This window comes from Ruditapes philippinarum, unplaced genomic scaffold (assembly GCF_026571515.1).
Source record: "Ruditapes philippinarum isolate M1 unplaced genomic scaffold, ASM2657151v2 ctg197_1_1_1_1, whole genome shotgun sequence".
Classification (NCBI taxonomy): Eukaryota; Metazoa; Mollusca; class Bivalvia; order Venerida; family Veneridae; genus Ruditapes; species Ruditapes philippinarum.
In genome coordinates this window covers 177,589-200,660 of record NW_026863178.1, presented here as the reverse complement: position 1 = coordinate 200,660, position 23,072 = coordinate 177,589, and the positions used below count along the sequence as shown (strand labels likewise).

The 23,072-nt window shown below is 31.6% G+C and overlaps 1 protein-coding gene across 1 annotated transcript in view; it reads right to left on the bottom strand.

The window, feature by feature from the left end:
• Positions 1-1,244: 1,244 nt before the first annotated feature.
• LOC132721361 (uncharacterized) overlaps positions 1,245-23,072 on the bottom strand; it is a 143,726-nt gene continuing 121,898 nt past the window's right edge. The window contains exon 29 of the mRNA XM_060705648.1: positions 1,245-12,981. Within this exon, the coding sequence (XP_060561631.1) occupies positions 12,800-12,981 (182 nt within the window). The 3' untranslated portion in view covers positions 1,245-12,799. The remainder of the gene's footprint in view (positions 12,982-23,072) is intronic.

The window sequence follows — 23,072 nt, the reverse complement described above, 5'->3', positions numbered from 1 at the left end:
GATGTAACTCAAAACATTTACACAGTTTACAAAGTGTCTAATACAGAGTAGATTTCTCCTGCATCCATCTATTCACAACATGATTTCATTTTTCATTAAACAAAAAAATGAAAAATATGATTTTCAAAATAATGTATATGACTATTATTGAACAATAATTGTCTAGTGTGCCATTAAATATGATGTGCTATTCCCGGCAGATGACATATTGACTGGGGCGATAGCCTAGGTCAATTTGACCTTCTGTCGGTGAATATCGCATCATAGTCAATGACTCACTAGTCAGTAATTGTTTAATTATATGAATCGGCTATTAATATTTTTAAAACCACAAAGAGTACAACCTTTTATATGTACAACTTTGGCATTGTTCCGTTAAAGCGCAGAAAAAAAGACGCACGTGTCAGGCGTGCAATATCTACGTTACATTCAAAAGTAATTCAAGTTTATACTCATCATTGCCGTTTAACCTTTAACTATAATACCTTAATCAAGAAATATGCCAAAAAGAACTGAATGCAACAGTTATCTTTTAATAAGCACGGGTAAGTAACAGTCTATGCTATATTGTCATTGAATAGGGGTCTCATCTATTTTTAGACAAGGAAAATCCAATTCAGCCAGTGAATATGAGTTCTATGGACCAATAAGATTGCAGCTATTTTTAGATTATCTAATAAAGAAGCCTACCTAAGGATATCTGAAAAATTTGGAAATTTAAATAAAAGTAAAAAAAAATGAAGTGAATAAAGTAAGTAGTTCACACATTGCAAATTGTTGTTGCAAGCCAAATTAATTACAAAAGGCCAAAATATGCATAATAACTCCTAACAGCATAACTCAAACAATGGTGATAAATACTGCAAACTCAAAAATGGTGATAAATACTGCAAACTCAGTCATTTATTGCACATAACACAAATTATAACTCGATTTATTTTTATTTTTCATAAAAGCTTAGCACATTTCTTTCAACTTGCCTTTAAAAAAAAGTTTGGCTCAACCCTTAATACTTTATTTTAAATGATTTACAGATTCCATGATAAAATTAGTTTTTACAATTGCCATAGAAATAAAATTACAACATTATTAATGCCTTTATATATACAATACATATTCTTTTACAATTTAAGTAGGTACTACCAACCTTCTGCAAGGTGAATAGCTTTATAACATGATAATATGTAAATAAAAATAATAGTTTTGTGGCATTCTAGAAACATAACAAGAGCCACCGCTTTTATTTTTATCCGAACAAAATAGGAAGACACTCACTAGAAGATGTTTCAAATTCTTGCTCTTTGGGTCTTTAAAAGAAGATTTGTTAAGTTTTTCTTCTTTCGGTTCTGCATGGAATTAAATTTCTAGCAAATTAAAAATTGACAATATTCAAAGGTTAACTTTAATTTTCTAAACAGGTTTTAATATAATAAAAATTAAAGATATAATATACAAAATACACATGTACATGCTACATACAAATCTTCAACTACAGCGAGCAAAATGACAGTTTGAACCGGCTCCTTTAAACCAAGTTTGAAAGATTAATATTTATTTGCTATTGTTCTTCGGGGATCTCACTTTTTCAAATTGCCAATTCTTTATCTAAGTGTTATATTGTTTTCCATTACTTTGTTAAATTAAACTGTCTCCAATATTGGCTGAATACAATTAAAGCTGGTGCGGTATGAATTATTGTTCCACCTTCATTATTTTATTATTTGATGTTTTTCTTGTTTCATTTACCTAAAGGTATCACTCTTAAGTAGTCCGTCTAATTAGACTTGTCAAAGAGACACCGAGATAATTTTGGAAGGGCGCTGTCTTTTTTCCAAGTCCAACCACGAACTGCATTTTTATGCACTAGAAGTTGTTGGAAGCGAAAACTAGAAAAGTTTTTAAGAAACAGCCTAAATTATCTGAAAGAGGACCGTTTTTTATTTAAGGTTCCATATTATCATACTTCAAAGTCAAACAGAAGTCTAAATATTCCACTTTATTTTTTTAAATCGTTGAAAATTATTGAAAGCGGCCATATTGGAAGCGGTGTCATGGAAAAATTGTGACATTTCATGGTGTAACACAGGTATCGGTGGCAATCGATTGTATAAGCAAGCCTTATAATACAATGTTATTGGTGTGAATTATTGCAGGAATAACTCTTATATTCACACACGAATATTTCAACATTAAAAATAAAATGTAAAAATGAAATTCTGATAACCTTACTTAGAAATTAAATAGTTTATGATGTCCGACGTCAGATCATACTGCATTTAAGTCTGTTTAAATAAAATTGTCAAATTAGAAATTATACAGTAGGGTTTTTAAACATATGTGATCATTAGGTGAAATTTCTGAACTGCCTTTGATTCCCCACATACGAAAATACAATGTAATTGTAGGTACATCTAAATGAATTATATTATAAATAGTCTATATATGATGAAGCAAAGAAGAATTTCAATTTGTATTACACTGACTCCATATCAATTTCTAGTTTATTGTCTTAAAAACAATATTGAGGACAGTTGCGTAGGAGAAGAAGTTCAAAGCAACCAAAAATAACTTAAAACATTTGAAAAAAACCCTTAAAATTTCACACTATAAAATGAAATTTCAGACTGGTCTTTTCTCAAGTTATTTTAAGGCATACCGCATGCTTGGTTTTCAACCCTTTTACAGTTGGACGCTACGCTTTCCTCTTTTGATTACATCTGACGGACCAAGTGGGAGACTCTATGATGGACAGTTCTTAAAACCCTTTGGGGACTGAATTGTCTTAATGTTCGTCTTCTGCCTTGCTTCGTTGGGCCCTTGTAGGTGATTTTCTTGTTGCTCTGCCTGCCTTTAAGGTATCGAGTACTTTGGTAATGGTCATTAGGCAGTTACTTTTTCTACATATTTACATAATTTTGTATGTGTTTTATTTATTTCGTCTAATGTAACCATGGCCATTGTTAGAATTTCACTTGGCGGGGATTAATATTATATACATTTTCATGTCATTCAGGAACATATTGGGGCTAAGAGTGAGGTTTGGCGCGCCTAAAACCGGTTTAAACTTCCCTGTGGTTTAACTACCACTGACCATTCCAAGGCGGTACCCCTTTGTGTTCCTCAACGTGTTTTTCTTGTCTGTATTGTTACTTGTTTTTGGATGTTTACATGTTTTGTGATGTCTGTCTTGTTGGAAGATATTTTCTCTCCCCCCTTCCATTTTTACCCCCCCCCCACCTTTTCACATGTACAGCCATTTTCCCTTTAATTCCCTTGTGGGCCTGTTTTTGTTTATATTATTTCACATTACATGTCCCACTCCTTTCGCCCTTGTGTTCACTCCAGATACTTGTTTGGTGCCTTCTGGCTGTCCTGCTTGGGTGTGTCCAGGGGCGGCGGCCTGTGAACGTTGCCTTTGCCTTGTTGATCTTTATTCTTGTTATTTAAAGAAATTACAGCTCTCAGTAAAATGCAATTGTCACACAGATATGACGGGGTTTATGATAAAAACGCAGCAAGTGGGAATTAAGTAACCGTAATTTAGACGTAGAATAACATAACAATGTAAGACAGATAGTCTGTTTAAATTACTGTAGTCGTCTGTTAGAACGACTGTCACAAAATTCCATGTTATCTAGTGCCAGCTTTTCATTGAACGGCATCTCGAATGTGTCACATTGAAAGTTCCATGATTACCTCCGTATTTTGTACACATCTGTGGGTGTTGATTCAAAATTTCAACATTATTATGTTTAAGTGATGTTTAAACCGACGCAATGGAGCATTTGCACCTACCAGAGCCGTCTTTGGCACTTATGTGTAATTATGTTTCGGTTTTGCAGTTTAAGGCGTTTTTTGTGGGGGTTTAAGACGGGGAGATGGTGGGATAAGTTTTTTTTCTATACTCTTTACATTTCTTTGCTTGCTTGCCGAACCTTGTAATAATAATCATTATGTGTTTGATACGGTTCGGTATACATGTATAAAACATGTTAAACAAGATGAACAAGGAAGGGTGACGTTCAATGAATGCAACCCCAACACGACCCACGAACAAGAACCATTGGCAAGGAGCCCAGGAGGATCCTAAACAAAAACAAGACAGGGCGCAAGGGAGAGCACGGTCAGGCTTTTTACTAAAATGATACATATGAAGAAATAATGGTAACTGACAAGGAAATCAAAATCAAAGAAAATAAACAAATGAATGATTAATAGGGCCTCTAAGTAAACTAAACGAGCAAATGGGAAGGGGATAGGAAATTCAAGAAAGGGGGAGGGGGCGAAATAAAGAAATAAAACTAGGGGCAAAGGGAAGACACTTACCATAGACGAGAAAACAAGGGACACAAACAAAAGTGTCACCAAAACAGTATAAAACAACAAGACATACACCTTAAACATGTACAAGTCTCTTAATCTGTTCATTTGAAAATTCTTATCTTCTCAATGACATTTTTTTTTAATATCCTCTATTTAAAATCTATTTCAATTAAAATATGTGACCCTTCCCTTATAGTTACACAGCATATGGCTGGATCACAATAAAGTTCCTTTTTAGTAAATTAATAAAGTATGTCAAGAAGACATTAATCTTCATCAGTAGGTTTAATATGGTATTATTTATCGGCAATCTGTGAAAAAGAACTCTTGAAATATTATTTGTACAAATACTGAATAATTTGATGTGCATTCAAAAAGTTCCCATCAATATTTCTTTTACGTTCTTAATTGTCATATAAATGTATAAATGAAGTCAGTATTGTATGCTAGAGTGACATTGGCAGTCATTAGCAGTTAACAAAAAGGCAAACCACCTATTGATAAATGTTGAGCACATGTATTAAAACATTAAAAAAAAATTAAACAACAGTACTTGTAAGGAGCCTATTGACTACCATTGCATTTTATGTTAAACACATTGGTATTTTTTCATTAGTATTTAATAATTAACTAATTTATTACAAAATAATGAATATATTTATTTCCCCTATATTTTTTGAAAGTTAATCTTCCTGCGTTATCCACACTTACCGGCTAGTCACACTGGTAGGTACTACCGCTAAAGATAGGTAGACTGTACAAATTTGAAATAAATCGCATGTATGCGTTAAGACAGGTGCAATCTAATATTTTTTCTAGGAGAAGTGAGTTAAAAGAATTTATATTCTATTGATTTTTAGGGGACATTGAAGTTACTTTCATGTTTAAGCAGTAAAAATCAGTCCAAACTATTGATAGTGTTGCCGGTAGATTTTCCGTGCGTAAAATGACAGTTAAAATTAGGCGTAACGGTTTGACAGTAAGAAAAAAAGTCTGTAAATGGGTCAAAACGTTCACGCCGAATTAATTAGGCTAACTCTTAAGTTACACTAGTACTATCTCTGTAGGTGTAACCCCACCAGCAACTTTGACTTTTTGAAAAATTAAAGACGTAGTCTAAAGAAATGACTGTTCTAACTCAACCTATTGTAAATAAGGTATCAACTGTGAACAAAGAACTACTGCAATAAATTGTAATCCAAACCAGGATCTTAATATAATCATGCTGTACAGTTAGTTTAAAAACAGTATTTCATACCTAAATGAAAACCATTTTTCTATTTTTAGTGACGGTGACATTGACTATATCCCCAGGGATCCAAATGCAAATCCAATTAGGGTATTAACATAAGTTTGCTTTACACCAAGTTTGATACAATGGCTTCTTTCGTACTCTAGTTTTTGTCCATTTTTTTTCTATTTTAAGTAACAGCTAGTGATAATGACCTTGACCCCAGGGTGTCCAAATGCAATACCAACCGGGGTCTTCAGATCAACTTACTATACACTAAGTTTGATTACAAAATTTTATTATTTACTCTAGTTATTGTCCGGAAACGATTTTACTATTTTTAGTAACGGTGATTTTGATCTCGACCCAAAGGATCCGAATGCAGTACTCACAGAGGTATCTACATAAGGTTTTTATATACCAAGTTTGATTACAATACCACATTCCAAACCCTTGTTATCGTTTGGTAACCATGAAGTGGACCGACCGACCAACCGGTAGACAAAATGAATCCTATATTCCCCCACTCGAAACATTCATCTGACGTGTGGATGACTCTGAGTCAATATAATTCTTTCAAGCACATATGATTATATGGAACAGATCAAGATTCGTTTCAATCATTGTTTCTATAAGCAAATTAAATCTCTTTAGATATATGTTGTGGGGATGAAAAAATATGTTAATAAGTGTTTCTAAAAATAGAAGTAAGCCTCTATCCAACTTGGCACCAGTGCTGTGGTGTTGAAAATTAAAAGCCTTATGTTTTCTATTAATAGAATGTAGTTACTTATTACATAATGTTCTAAGTTTGCTGAGGAGTACTCTTTAATAGGGAAAAATCTAATCGTCAGGATGACACCACCCTTTGAATGCAAAGGGAAATAAAACATAATTTGAATAAATTCAAATCAACCAAATTTTTAATGAACTAAGTTTCTATTTATACTAATCTAAAAGTTACTTAAAACTGAACAAGTTGACAATAAGTACTGTTATATAAACTGTTTGTAATTAACCATAAATATGATAATCAAAATAAACTAGTGAATGAAAGATTTAAACCAGATGAAAGTTGTTTATACTGTTATAAATAAAAATATGAAAAATAACCTTAATGATTCTGTGCTGTTAAACTAATAAATCTGAATAGTAGCAAGCCATGTTTTAATCTATATGAACAAAAATGAAGATCTAATAATTCAAGATGGCTGCCACTAAAACAAAGAAAAGATATTATTTAATCTTAATTAATTCTGTCAAAAATAATTACTTAAATTACTTACAAGTTTATCAAAATGTTTTAGATAATTTAGATAATCTCTAAGGTTCATTTAAATGCCAAAGTGCCCAAAATAAATTATTTAATTGAATCATTGACCTTAGAGAGCTTTTAGAGATGTTACTTTTCCAAAAATTAGCAGCAGAATGACAAAATTGTGTAAAAGTGCCTGTATTTATGCACACTACTGGGAACCAGAACTTTGTGTGGAACCAGTAAAATGCAGTCCTGCTCTGATTGGTCAATGAATTTAGCCAATTAGAGCTCATTAGGGCTTTACAAAACTATCCTACAATAGATTATGATTCATGGAAAATTTTGCAACATTATCAATTGACCATGATTATAAAAATAATAAAGTTTTGCAAAATATTTGTAACCATAAAACTCGTTACTAATATCAAACTAAACATATTTACAAATATATATAAATCTTTTTTCACTATTGTGGGATATGATATTTAAGCGCGATAAAAGATATGAAGTTCATGATGGCACAACCACCTTAAATGTTCATTGCACCCAATGTATTTGCACTATGATTATTTAAATGTTGCGCGATATCATTATTTTGTCTCTCAGATGCACGATTTGGTATTTGTTTCTCAGATGCGTGTTTAATTATATTTACTCAGATGCACGATCTATGGATTTTTTTAACATTGTGCGTTATTCATTTTACTTTTATCAACACTTTACACTTTTCTTCATCACTATTCATATATTACTTTATGTTAGTTTTCTTTATCACTTTTTATTTTTATACGGAACACTTTCTAGAAAAGAACATCACCTTTTAATAGAATCAATAATAGATTTTAACTTTAAATTTGTATTCTGCCAAAAGTTTTCATAAAGAATCAGTTACACCACCATGTTAATATACAATCATAAGAAATATAGCTAAGACAGATGATTAACAATACTGTATCATTAATAAAGTAGCATCAAAATGGTTAACAATTATACCATATGTAAAACAGATATCTCTTAACAACAAAAATATATGATATCCAACTTAAACCTCGTTAGTCTAATGACATGTAAAAATACATATTAACTCTTAAGTAAATCAAAGTTTCACACCACTGTAAAAACACAAAAAGCATATATGTTAGACCTAGCTGCGATGGAGCTATGCACATATATGGTAAACAAACGCTTACTTTAGGATCATTACTTAAGTGAACAAAGAAATGTCTGTGAAACATATCACCAGACGCCTATAGATCTTAAATCCTATAGAAAATCTCTAAAACTCAAAAATTTGATGTTTCAAAACATTAAGCCCATAGAAACTTAAATTCTATGTAACGAGCACAAAAAACATTCACTAAGACACCTAAAGCAGCCTTATAAAACTCAAACAGAAAAACTTGTACTTAACAAAAGTTAACAAATAATCATACAATATCAATTATGGTAACAAAAATCCAACTGAACATATCAATATCTTATATGTATACAAAAGTCTTTTTCTCAACATAAAAAAACAGCATGGTACGGTATGGCAGTTAAACTTAACTTAAATTACTGTCTTATCAATTTAAAATGAATTGAAAAAGGAAACTTAATAAAAAGTGGCATCTTTTCTATAACCCTAAATGTTTTTATACTTGTTTTGAATAATATTTGTCAGTCTTTGAACAAACTCGGGTTTGCTCAGTTTAACGCAGTCGCGATTTGAATAGTTACCGATTTCTTCTCTTGTCTCGGATACACGCAAGCATCTGGTCTGTGGTATTGGTCATCTTATTGGTATTTGGCATCTTCTTGTGGTGTATGGTCTTCGCCGGGTTTTGTTTTGTCAACTTCTTGTGGTCTGGTAATGGTATTGGCGTCATCGTTATTGCCTATTGGTATTTTATCATTTATGACTATTGAAAGGTTATCGTAAACAGTAGCCATGCAGACTGTCCAATCGAAGATTGCAACATTTGGTCTGCTGTTTTCATCCGTTATTTCGTTATCTGTAATTTCTTCAGGATTAAAGGGTTGTCGTTTGGTTTTCATTGGCATCGGTCTTTGATCTTTTGTTGAAGTGAAGGGAATATTGTGACTGAATACTCTGTCCTTGGTTCCAACTTTATTGTTAGTATTTGTCTTTTGAATAGGTATGTAATCGATGAACATCACTTCTTTTACTCTGCTCGATGCCGTTGGTGGTCTGTCTTCTGGTTCGTCTTCGGCCATTTTGTTGTAGTTTTTATTTACTGTGTGGACTGACTCTTGGTCTGCCGAATCAGTCCCTTGAAGTTTAAATGATTCTGTAGTCGGTTGTCTTCTATGACTTTGTTGTCAGGTTCTAGATAAGTCTGACTTCTGGAAGTGAGGCTGCAGTCTTCTTGATTATTTGCAGAGCAATTTGTGTTATGCTGGTGATTATCTTGGTAGTTGTCATCACCCCATTTGGATATGTCTTTCATCAGTGATTGCTTGAATTCATCTGCGAATTGTAAAAACTCTTCTTCTGTTATAAATTTGTTTGAATTTATGCGCCTTGATTGATGGTGGTATATGTCTTCAGGTTCTCGCCAGTAGTTTTGATGTCTTCTGGTGTATACTTCTTGATGTTGGTCCTGCGAATGTCTACTTGGCATATGACATAAAGCCAATCTGTTTAATTTGGATGTGTTGACTGGTGAAGAAAAACGTGGATAGTCATTTTCTCTGGTTCTGCTTTGTGATTGGAGTTTTTGTAGTCGTTTTTCTAACAATTTGACTTGTTCTCGAAGATGGAGGACTTCTCTGACTGTGTCATTGTGATGTGAAGAAGGTGGCGGCTGTTGTCTGAATGTTGCATAATGGTCATCACGGTAGTAGTTGTATCTCTGGTATGAAGTTGCGAATTGTAGTGGAGGATAACAATCGTAGAAGTAAACATCTTCTTCTGACGTGTTGATGCCAATATTGGTTTGTAGTGTTCTGGATAGCAGTTCGATTTCAGTGTTGTGTTTGAGTGTTAGCAGCTGGTCATGTTTGACATTACGCTTTCTGTGACTATTTGACGAGGTTTGACAATATGAAGGTCTTTTTTCTTATCATTTAGAAGCCAATATGCAGACATATTTTGATATTCTTTTATTTCGGAGCCAATATGTAGACAAATTCTGATATTCTTTTATTTCGGAGGCAATGTACGGACAAAAAGTGGTTTGCCAATTTAAGTGCCTTTTAAAATGAAAATTTTAGAATAAATATTAAAATACAGACCATAAGTTTTTCTGATTATACACACCATATCGCCTAAAATGTGTGTTTGTGAAATAGGCACTGTCGGACGCTTAAAATAAAGTTAAAATTAGTTTTTCTATGACTATGTACTTCATAAATCAATAACTTTGGTTGCTATTGATCTCTGTACTTGTGATTTATATTTCTGGGTAGGGGAATCTTAGGGAATTGGCCTTTATATGAAATTAAAGAGGTAAAATAGGCCTGGCTGGAAGATAGAAAAGAACTTTACAACTCTAGGATCATATGTGACACGCTTGTGCTTCTAGATGCCAGAACAGTATAGCAAGAAATATATAATCTCCTATTATTGTATTACAAATAGAACGATTACCCCATATAACATCCAGCTTGCCGGACTGCCTTTACTGTATAGCCGGAAGGATGTCAATGTATTTACCGTCCTACCTTACTGATAATTATTGACTTTACTTTATTGCTATTATTTGACTTTGTATTCAAAAATTTACTTTGACAAAAATCCTTATTTTCAAAAATACAAAATATTACCTATTAAAAATAATGTACTCCTAAGTTGATAAAATTTACTTATTTTCAAAACTATCAATGCAAAAATTTACTTAAAAAATACTGTACTCCTGAGTAGAGAAAATTTTCTTATTTTCAAAACTATCCATGCAAAAATTTACTTTAAAAATACTGTATTCCTGAGTTGAGAAAATTTACTTATTTTCAAAACTATCAAAAATTTACCTATAAAAATAATGTACTCTTGAGTTGAGAAAATTTACTTATTTTCAAAACAATCCCGATTCTGACACCATTGTTGTGGTGATGAAAAAATATGTTAATAAGTGTTTCTAAAACTAGGAGTAGACCTCTATCCCACTTGGCACCAGTGCTGTGGTGTTGAAAATTAAAAGCCTTATGTTTTCTATTAATAGAATATAGTTACTTATTACCTAATGTTCTTAGTTTGCTCAGGAGTACTCTTTAATAGGGAAAAATCTAATCGCCAGGATGACACCACCCTTTGAATGCAAAGGGAAATAAAACATAATTTGAATAAATTCAAATCAACCAAATTTTTAATGAACTAAGTTTTTATTTATACTAAACTAAAAGTTACTTTAAACTGAACAAGTTGACAATAAGTACTGTAATATAAACTGTTTGTAATTAACCAAAAATATGATAATCAAAATAAACTAGTGAATGAAAGATTTAAACCAGTTGAAAGTTGTTTATACTGTTATAAATAAAAATATGTAAAATAACCTTAATGATTCTGTGCTGTTAAACTAATAAATCTGAATAGTAGCAAGCCATGTTTTAATCTATATGAACAAAAATGAAGATCTAATAATTCAAGATGGCTGCCACAAAGAAAAGATATTAATTAATCTTAATTAATTCTGTCAAAATAATTACTTAAATTACTTACAAGTTTATCAAAAATGTTTTAGTGAATTTAGATAATCTCTAAGATTCATTTAAATGCCAAAGTGCTCAAATAAATTATTTAATTAATTAATTGACCTTAGAGAGCTTTTAGAGATGTTACTTTTCCAAAAATTAGCAGCAGAATGACAAAATTGTATTAAAGTGCCTGTATTTATGCACACTACTGGGAACCAGAACTTTGTGTGGAACCAGTAAAATGCAGAGCTGCTCTGATTGGTCAATGAATTTTAGCCAATCAGAGCTCATTAGGGCTTTACAAAACTATCCTAAAAATAGATTATGATTCATGGAAAATTTTGCAACAGTATCAATTGATCATGATTATAAAAATAATAAAGTTTTGCAAAATATTTGTAACCATAAAACTAGTAACTAATATCAAACTAAACATTTAACAAATATATATAAATCATGTAAATGCTAAATCAGTAACTTGTAACTCACTCAGTTTAAAGGCCAGTGTGAGTGAAAGTAGAACCTTTCTCTATATATTGTATGTAAAAAGTCGTTACTGTTAAAGAATGCATCAATGAGTTCTACAAACTATAATCAACATTAAACTAATGAATGATAAGAATGAAATGTCTATAAAACAAAACATATTCAATATGATTAAACTTAAACCTAAGTTAAAGTTTAAACCCTTAATATTTCTTGAAAAATATGTATGAAGATTATATATGATTTACTTCTTGAGTAATATTATACAATATTATTTAATGATTACATAACCTGTTGTAGTTGGAATCCAACTTTACAACATATACACCAAAATAGAAACACTACAAACAAAAACAAGAGATGTTGTAAAATTGCATGCCCTGCTTATAAGCACATCAGAAGTTGCATGCAATGTTCCTCGGAATCCGTTTCGGCATACAAAGTTACTGTTACTGGTTTTAACCCCAAAAGCAACAGGGGCCATCTACTGGCCTATAATGTTTGAGGGACCAGGCTCATCGTTTGTTCAGTTATCAGGAAACTGTTTGGACATACAATGTCAATGCAACCCTGTGGTCCCACAATCAAAATAATCACCTTGTAGTAAAGAATAATGCAACTGGAAAGCTTTAGGGCCAAAAGCTCATTAGTTGTCAAGTAACAGGTTAGAAACCGTTTTGACATACAATGTAAATGTGACCTTGACCTTTGACTCAATAATCAATAAGTTATATCTCATGGTATAAATCAACCTATGAAGGTTAAGAGTTTATTTATTTTCAAGTTATTGATAGAAAACAGTGTGGGACGAAACGACCAATCGACAGACCAACATCCTACTGTAAAACAATATTTCCCTTTTTTCAAAGAGGGACTTTTAAAAAACTGGATTTGCTATTTAGTTGAGAGTTAAAAGTAACATCAAGTCGTTGTCTTTGGACCCAAGCAAGCATAACCTTGTCTATGGTGTCACAAACTTGATTTTGGAGCAGTTGTCCATCTTTCCTAAATGTATCTCTTCGTATACAAACTTCATCAGTTTCTTCTGAAATAGAGGAACAATAAAATAAACAGTATAAATAACCTGCAAATATAACAGCATTAAGTGATACTAATGATTGGATCTTAAGATATTGGAAAATAAGTTAAACATTTCTTTTGTTATTTACACTATCATCCTATGGATTTAAGTAGACACTTTACTATTCCTGTCAAGAATAAGGCTTATAGAACAACTTGAAGTTAATACACATGTATGCCGTCTTATGATCTTTTACAAAGCTTCTGCCTGTGTTTTGAATAATGTTATGCTTTTTATTCTTACAAATTTGAAAAGGTGTGAGCAGTATTTCTTTTCACCATGTATTGAAACTCTGAAAGTTCATTTAATGAAATATGTCATTTAACAAAACAAAGCAGCCTGATGGACAGCTTAATCCCCATCCACAGCAGGCATGAATATGTATTTCTTGACATTCATCTGGTTATACATGTTTTTTATTTTCTATATGTCTACACATGTTTGCTACTGAGCTTTTCAGTGTGCTTGATGTCGTCTAAATGGGTTTATATATCTACTTTTATCAGCTGTAGTTATCATGGAAACTGGATAAATAATGAAAAATGTATTAGGGTTCCTTTATAAAAAGTCTTATCTTAATATTTTTTCATTTTCTTATAATTGTCGTGGTTTGAATGATAGCATAAAAAGGCGTGATGTTTTCAATATATTAAATAAAAAAAAAGATATATTTTGTCTACCAAAAAACGCATTTCGTTAAAGAAGTTGAAAAAAATTCAACTTGAATGGAATGGATTTTTTCAGCCATGTAAAATCTAATGCTAATGGTGTTGCAGTTTTATTCAGAAAAAAATCAAATATCAAAATCAAGTCAATTAACACAACACTGTGAAATTTGGAAGTTTAATTATTTTACAAATGCTTTTTGAAACTAGATACTTAATGTTACTCGTATATGCTCCAAATACTGACAGTCCAAGTTTTTAAAAAAGTATTTTTGATACTGTAATTTCCCTTTGGTGGCAATAATTCACTCATAATTTGTAGAGATTATAACCTGGTTCAAGACCCAGATCTTGATTATCATAATTATAAATCTGAAACTAATAATATCAAAGCAAGAAATTTTTTATTTTATATTATTAAAGATAAAGATCTTGTTGATCCTTTTAGAGAATAACATTGAGAAATTAAAAAAAATATATGGAGGTGTACAAATCCTATACAAGAAGGGAGATTAAATTGTTTTCTTTTATCAAATGATTTGTATCACTGTGCAAGAAAATGTGATATTGATGTGAGTTAAAGATCAGATCATTCAATAGTATTTTTAGATATTTGTTTATCTCACATTTGTCATTGTAAGGGTTAGTGGAAATTTAATAATGTTTTGTTACATGATTTTGAATATTTAAATATAATAAATAAACAAGAGGGCCATGATGACCCTGAAACCGCTCACCCGTATAAAGGCCCATAGGCCAGGGCAAATTTTAAACCAGGGTCTTTTTAATACAACATTTTGTTAACACTCATAAAGATGATTCATGAAAAATAATTAAGCTCTAGCCCTTTTTGGTTTTTATAAGGAAAGTTTTTATTATATACATACATTGAAAAACAACGAACCCCTCTCCCCTCGGAGGGGCCAATTTTGATCCAAGGGCTTTTATTTGAACAAACTTGGTAGACACCTTTTATAAGATATTTAATGCTTAGTATCTAAACTCTAGCTCTATGGGTTTTTTACTAGAACATTTTTTTAAGTTTTTACTATACACATAAAGGGAAGTAATGACCCCCTGAGGCAGGAGGCAGGGCCAATTTCTACTCCAGGGCTTTTATATGAACAAACTTGGTAGACACACACTAGAAGATGTTTCCTACTTAATATCTAAGCTCTAGCTATTGTGGTTTTTAAAAAGAGGATTTCTTAAATTTTTACAATAGACATAAAGGGAAATCAATGAACTTCTGGGGGAAGGCCAATTTTTACCCTAGGGCTTTTATTTGAACAAACTTGGTACACATCCACTAGACGACGTTTCATACTTAATATCTAAGATCTAGCTATTTTGGATTTTTAAAAGAGGATTTTTTAAGTTTTTACTATATACAAAAACCAAAAACCCCAGGGCATTTATTTGAACTAACTTGGTAGACACTGACTAAATCATGTTTCCTGTCAAATATTTAAGCTATAGCTGTCTCGGTTTTCTAAAAGAAAATATTTTAAGATTTTTCTTTTGGTTGCCATGGCAACCAGAGTTCTGCATGGAATTTACTTTTTTTTGAACAAATTTTCAAGTTGACTACCAAAGAAACATTGTTGTGAAGTTTGGATGAAATTGTCTTTGCAGTTTATGAGGAGAAAGTAAAAGTTTACGGACGGACGGACCCTGGACGAAAAGCAATCACAAAACCTCACCATGTCACTTTGTGACAGATGAGCTGAAAAATTGTTGACATAAAACTACAAAATTGTATACCAGTATATAATATAGACTATATAGTATACATAACAAACAAAGACATTAAATGAACTATTTTTAGAAACACATTTGATGGAAATAAGAGGTAAAACTATTTAATACAGCTCCTTTAAGGTTAAAGAGAAAAAATATATGAAAAACAAATAATTGAGAAATATCCTTTAAAGAACAAATTTTGACAATTGGTAATGAAGACAGACTTATTTATTTACAAAACGAATTCTTTTACGTCATACACTACTCTTGTGCACATATGAGATGCGTGCCAACCGTGACCGTGATTATTCAGTGCGCTTTAAAATTTCGTCTTGTGCAGACGAACCTTTTATCTACAGGTGCTGTAGAAGTATCTACAGTCTCTAAGCCTGACCAAGCGTCACTTAGGCCTAGGAACTTCAAACTTAGTATGGTGATTGTTCATGACCAGCAGATGACCCCTATTGATTTTGGGGTCAAGGGATCAAAGGTCAAGGTCACATTGACCTTGTAGATAAAAACGGTTTCCGATCAATAACTAAAGAACGCTTAAGCCTAGGAAATTCAAACTTGGTATGATGATTGGTCATGACCAGCAGATGACCCCTATTGATTTTGGGGTCAAGGGGTGAAAGGTCAAGGTCACATTGACCTTATAGGTAAAAACGGTTTCCGATCAATAACTAAAGAACGCTTAGGCCTAGGAACTTCAAACTTGGTATGATGATTGGTCATGACCAGTAGATGACCCCTATTGATTTTTTGGTCAAGGGGTCAATGTCATATTGACCTTGTACTTAATGACGGTTTCTGACCAATAACTCAACAACTCAAGTTGCCTTGGTTGATATTTTTATATTTAACTAAAAATTCTTTGGTATACACATTTGAAGGTCTTATGTAATATAACAATTTGGCTGTCATTAATTAAGCCTACATGATTCATTAAATTGATGCATATATTATTTGATAAGGTTTGTAATAACTTAAATTGCTGTACACAACCTATTAAATCACAATAATTATTACCTTGTGACAAGTCATGACCAGTAGATACTAGATAATCGATATTAATTGTTTTTTCTCATGGTCAGATTAGTCATGCATAATAACCTGATCACATGACTCATTGGCTACCGATAATTTTTACAAACAATTTATTTGGTAACAAATATATAAGCCCAAATTGTTTGGATTTGAGAATCTCTTTTGTCAGCTGTTCAATATGGAGGACAGCATGTTGCAAAAAAATTCAACACAGTTACGAAACAGATGGTGCTTCGTTGAAGCCAAATATTTCTGGTGTAAAACAGCCTGAATCATCATCCTATAAGAAAGAAGCATAAAAAAGTCTGACAAACAGCTTGTGAAAGCATCTGGATCGTCTGTAAAGTCTAAGACTAACGTTTCATGTGATACTGAAGGTAGACATTTTGCAACAAATAAAATTCTTTATGATGAGTATTAAAACTGTCCCCAAGATGCGCATGAGTATGACTCATATGATGATGATCATGGTGATGGTAATTTTTATTCCAGACAGGTATGATTACACATGTATAGGTGAAAATGATGAGGACGATGAAAATTGTCCACGACAGTTTCAACTTTTACCTTAGAAACAGAAGACATTATTTTAGGGTCTTTCTGATAAGTTTATTCTTGCAGACAAGGTTGACACAAAAGTAAATGAAGATCTTGCTGATTTTGTTAACAGATCATCAAGGAACGGTGTTCCTGATGAGACGGTGCACGGAATAATAAAAGGGATTTTGAGACCCCAAAACTGTGCATCTTTGACCAAAAAACAAGAATTAATCCAGGTATGTGGAGATTATTAAAGCCTCAAACTCAAACTGATAATGCTTAGATGCAGTCAATTAAGAATTGTGTAATTAAACCATCCATTTACATTGTCAATCTGTTGCAAAAACAGGGTGAAACTGATACTGAAGTATTCAAATTGGCATCCAATGCCTTACTGGGTCAATCTTTTAAGCTACTAAAAAGAATCCCACAAGATTGATTTTTGATCTAAAATTCGTTCCTCTGACGTCGCTCAGTTTACCATTTACAGATTTCCTGTATGGAAATGAAACTGACATTAACAAATATGTCAAAGACAAACAAGACATGAATTTTATTGATAAAGAAGGTCATGCTCCTTATGGAAGAGGGTACAGATATGTTCCATACCGCAGAGGTGGTCGCTCATTGAGACGTGGTTACAGAGGTAGAGGGTTTAAGCCTTTAGAAACTGCATCATTTTTGAGTGCAGATTATTAAAAAAAAACTCTATGGAGGGGCAGAAGAAATAAAACTGGTAAGTCAAAATTTTGAAGCTGGTAGATTAAGATTTTTTGAAGAAAATAGGAGCAAAATTATTATGAAAATATTTTGGACATTGTGAAACATTGAAACATTGTCATATTGTGTTTTTTAATTCAGAAAATCCTATTCAAACACACAATCTTTCCTCAAAATTTAATGAGAGTGAGGCATTGATTGTAGATAACGAAATTCAAAAGTTACATGAAATGAAAGTTATAAAAAATGTATTTTATCATATCAATGATTTAATTTTCCCAATTTTTCTTGTACTAAAAAAGAATCCTGGTGAATACAAAATGATATTGAATTAAAAAAAATGAATTAAAAAAATAACATATCATCATTTCAAGATGGATACATTTGAATTAGTATTATATTTTGTTTAACCTGGTTGTTATATGGCATCAGTAGAACTTGCGAATGCCTATTATTCTGTATTCATTGCGGAAGAAGATCAGGTAAAATTGAGATTTGTGCATCTTGGTACACAAAATTGGTTGAACAAATTTCAGGAACCTTGTTATTTGTCAGTTATCAGGCAATCGTTTGAAGGTAGAAACATTTCAGAGGGAGCTGCCAACATAATCATGTCCTCATGAAAACGTTCAACACAAAATCAATACTCAGTTTACATCAAAACATGGTTATAGATCTGTGATGAAAAACAAATAAATCCAGTTCAAATTGCTGTAAATGTCATTTTTGATTGCTTGACAGCATTATTTAAATCTGGACTAACATATCAAAGTATTAATACTGAAAGAAGTGCTTTATCAGCTCTAGGAATTGTTTTTGATGGTTTCATGATCGGAAAACACTCACGTGTTATATAATTTTGTAAAGAAGTATTTAATATGCGTCCACCTAAAGCAAGATATAAAGAGACACGGGATGTAAGCAAGTCAATAGAGTGTTTAAAATCTCTTTCTCTAGTTCAGGATTTATCATTGAATTTTTTAACTTTAAAACTAGCAATGTTAATTGCTTTTACTCAAGCTTCCAGAGCCCGGTCCCTTCAACTGTTGAAAATTGAAAATCTAAGGAAAGGTTCTGAGTTCTATGTTTTACAGTATAAAGGTTCATTGAAGCAATCAAAGCCAGAAAGGCGTGTACCATATGTTATGTTGAAAATCTATTCAGACAACAAGATTATGTGTTGTAAATACTTTGGCTGAATATTTAAATAGGACTTAATTATTATGTTATAATGAACAAGCTTTATTTGTAAGTTATTTGAAACCACATGCAGCAGTGACTTCAAGTACTAATAGTTGATTGTTAAAAAACTGCTATGAGTGTATCTGGGATTGACGTTTCAATATTTAAAGCTCACAGCGCTAGGTGAGCTTCAACTTCAAAGGCCAGTGCCTGTCATTTTCCTATTCATGAAATATTAATAGGTAGAGTGTAGCAGGATGGAAAAATGCAGACACATTTGCGCAGTTGTATCATAAAGATGTTCAGCAAGAAAAGGCAACCTTTGAAGATGCTGTGTTATCTTGTCAATTCACCTGATATAAGGTGTGTGCTATGCTTAACTTTCCTACGGGACCAAAATATTTTGTTCTGTTGTTTTAAAGTGTCATATGAGCACGAGAGTAGTGTATGACATAATAGAATTCCCCAAATGAAAAGAAACTGAAGTTGATGTTTGGTTTGAATTTTATGTAGTCATACAGCTACTCGAAGGGATCATATGCCCTCTCTTTAAGATATATCTATTTCCTTCCCTAAGTTTATGTCGTAAGCTTTCCGATATAAATTCAACATACACCTGAAGTATTGGTTTGTTGTTTAGACCAAACTTGTGATATTTGTGCTTTTGGTACTGAATAATCACGGTTACGTTTGCGCGCATCTCATGTGATCCCTTCGAGTAGCTGAATGACAACATAGAATTCCAACCAAACATCAAATTCAGGTAAGTCTCATTTGACTGGAGGAATTAAATGAGATAAGACATAGTAAAATACAAGGTTCAATCATAATGTCAAGGTAAAAAAATCTTGTATTTTTTTTAATTTATAAAAAAAATACTGTGCTGAAAAAAATATTCCTTATTTAGAAACGAATAACGGAACATTTATTTATGGTCAATAAGAAGTACTCATACATGCTTGTTGTTTATAAGAAAATCTATATAAAAAGTAAATTTGACTGAATCTTTAATTGATAAAGAATAAGAAAATTGTGATATTACTACTTTGACTCATGATGAAATGATAAAACTAGAAGGTGTTCTTAAATATGATGGAGTTTCTTTTACTTAAAAAATATGAATAATGATAAAAGCACAGGTTGCGATGGATTTACGGCTATTAAACTTTTAAAAAAACTTTTGGAATAGAATTGGCTATTTTATTGCTAGAGCTATTAATTTTGCTGACAGAAATAATACTTTTGTAGCAATTAAAAACTCTGTATAATAACATGTATTTCAACGTAAAACAAGCCAAAGCTTTTATGAAAAATTGGAGACCAATAACTTTATTAAATGTAGTCTACAAATTAGCATCAGGTAGTATAGTAAACAGATTTAAAGGTGTTTTAGATATTTTAGTGTCAAAGAATCAGACAGGATTTGTAAAGAATAGATATATAGGAGAAATACTCGATTATTATATACTCGATTATTATATAATATCATGAAATTAACAGAGATAAGAATATACCAGGTTTAGCAATGATAATAGATTTTGAAAAGGCATTTGATACTTTATCTTTTACATTTATTGAGAAATGTCTTTCATCTTCTCATTTCGGTCCAATATTTAGGAAATTGATATCTTTGTTTCTATATAATACTGAAACTTGTGTTATTTTAAATGGGTTTTCATATTTTTTTAAGTTAAACGAGGTTGTAGACAAGGCTGTCCTATATCCCCGTATATCTTCATTTTATGTGCAGAAATATTAGCTATAAAAATATTGCAAAGTAAAGATATTAAAGGTACTATAATAGATGGTGAGGAATATAAAATTTCACAATTTGCAGATGTTACATCACTTTTATTAGATGATTCAGAAATATCACTACATACTTCTTTAAATTTGTTTAATACATTTTAAGAGATTTCCGGATTAAAAATAAATTTCGACAAAACCGAGGTCTCGATAGGCTCTTTGAAATATAGTACTAGATCAATTAAGACAAGATGGAAACTTACATGGGGGGATACACAGTTTTTAAATTGTTAGGTTTTATATTTGATGTTGATTTAGAATAAATTGATTTACTTAAACTTAAACGAAAAATTGCAGAAAGTATAAAATAGTATGAGCCACTGGAAAAGAGACTGTTTACTCTAATTGGAAAAATTACTGTTGTTAAATCAATATTGCTTCCATTATTTACCCATTGTTTTACAAGTTTACCATCACCTATTACTGTTTATTTGAAGACACTAAATGACTTACTTTATGATTTTATATAGGAGGGCAGGGCAAAAATAAAACAATCAGTAAGTCCTTGAACATACAAAGAAGGTGGTTAAAATATGACTGACATTAATAATTATATACATAGGTTAAAGATAAAATGGTTAAGAAGGTGAGTTAGCAATAGCAGCAGTAAATGTTATAAGGGAGTGAATGCATTGTTTGATATTGTTAAAGTTTTTTAACATAGGTACAATGAATTGATTATAAGTAAGATTTAAATGCTTTCTGGATTGATGTTTTAAAGGCTTATACGAGTATAGTGTTTGTTGAAATACTTTCTACATATAATATAGAACAAATTTAACATATGCCACTTTTTACAAACATATTTTTTTTATCTAGAAACAAATATATTTTCAATCAGATATTGTATGATAAAGGCATCAGATTTGCTAAAGATATTATTAATGAGCACGGTACTTTTGTAGATTAAATAATTTAGAACAGGTAACATGTAAACAAGTGAATTATTTACAATATCATAGTTTAAAACAGGGAATAAAATTTAACATGCAAAGGCTTGATATTTTGATTTATAACAATTTTATGTCCAATGTCCTATTATAAGTTGTTATATAAAAATTATTTGTTCATGAATAGTAATAAGAAATATGTATATGAAACTATTGTCAAGTTCAGATTACACGGGGGAGGAAGTGTTACACGAAGGATGGAGTTCTTATGATAACTTGTTTGGAGTTCTTATGATAACTGGTACGGAGTTTCTGGAAAATGTTACGGATTTCTGTGGAAAACTTTTCTATATACTTGGAGAACTCGCCTAAAAAATGGTTATTTTTAACTTTAAATGGGGAGTTTGAGGTGCTAAATTAAACTTTGATAATTAAGCTTGCCCTACATATTGTATTTTGTTTCAGAAAAAATCTTTTAGTCCATATTTTGTCGCCTTTTTTTTTTAAAAATCTGCAAGTTTTGAGAAAAATTACCAAATTACTTGCTAATTCGTACATATTGACCTTTTCATTTGTGATCTTCTTCGTTGCTATACTTAATTACCTAATTATTATGGAGAGCTGCAAACATAAAGCCCGGGCTAATAGATTTATACCCGATTTTTCAAATGTTACGGAGTTCTTGCGATAACTCAAAATATGTCCTGGAGTTCTTATGATAACTTTTGTTACTGCCAGTGTGTTTTTGTGCTTAATCACGGCGCGTTTAAGCGTATTTTATTAGACAATAAGTGTGTAAATCATTATGAAGCATACTACGCTTATCATTTGCACAAAAATTTGGTTATATAACGTTGGTTTTGATCGTGTTTTTCAGTTCAAGAGATATTATTCTTACCTCCGTTTCTTGTGTTTTTTTGTGTTTGTTTTGGTCTTTTTGTGTGTGTGTTTTTTTATATTTTATTGGAATGACTGTAAACATACTTGATTTAGAGCATTTACTTACAGGATAAAAATACGCTTTGAATCATGATTTCGTCATATATACATTATTCCTGGCAGTTTTAGAGAACATTAAGTAACTATGCTATCGGTATGCATGTAAATGGTTTTCAGCAAAATAGGAGGTAGTATGCACTACCTTTATCTAAATTTAATGAGGTGGGTTGGGTGTCGTCTTTATGTTTCAACGGGTATTTCAATTTCTAAAAGGTATCAGTTTTTGTCATAGAAACTTATAAAGTTCTATGACAATGATCACGGTGCATATCCATATCTGTACCCTCTTTTGTAACCTATGGCTTGATTATATATGCATCACACATATTTAATATGTTCATATACATATCATCTTCGGACAAATGGCAGTATATTGTCAAAACAAATGGAAAATTCATAAAAACACCCTACTTTCGGTTTTGCAGCGGCACAGGCTACCTTTCTTCATTTGAATTTTTATATC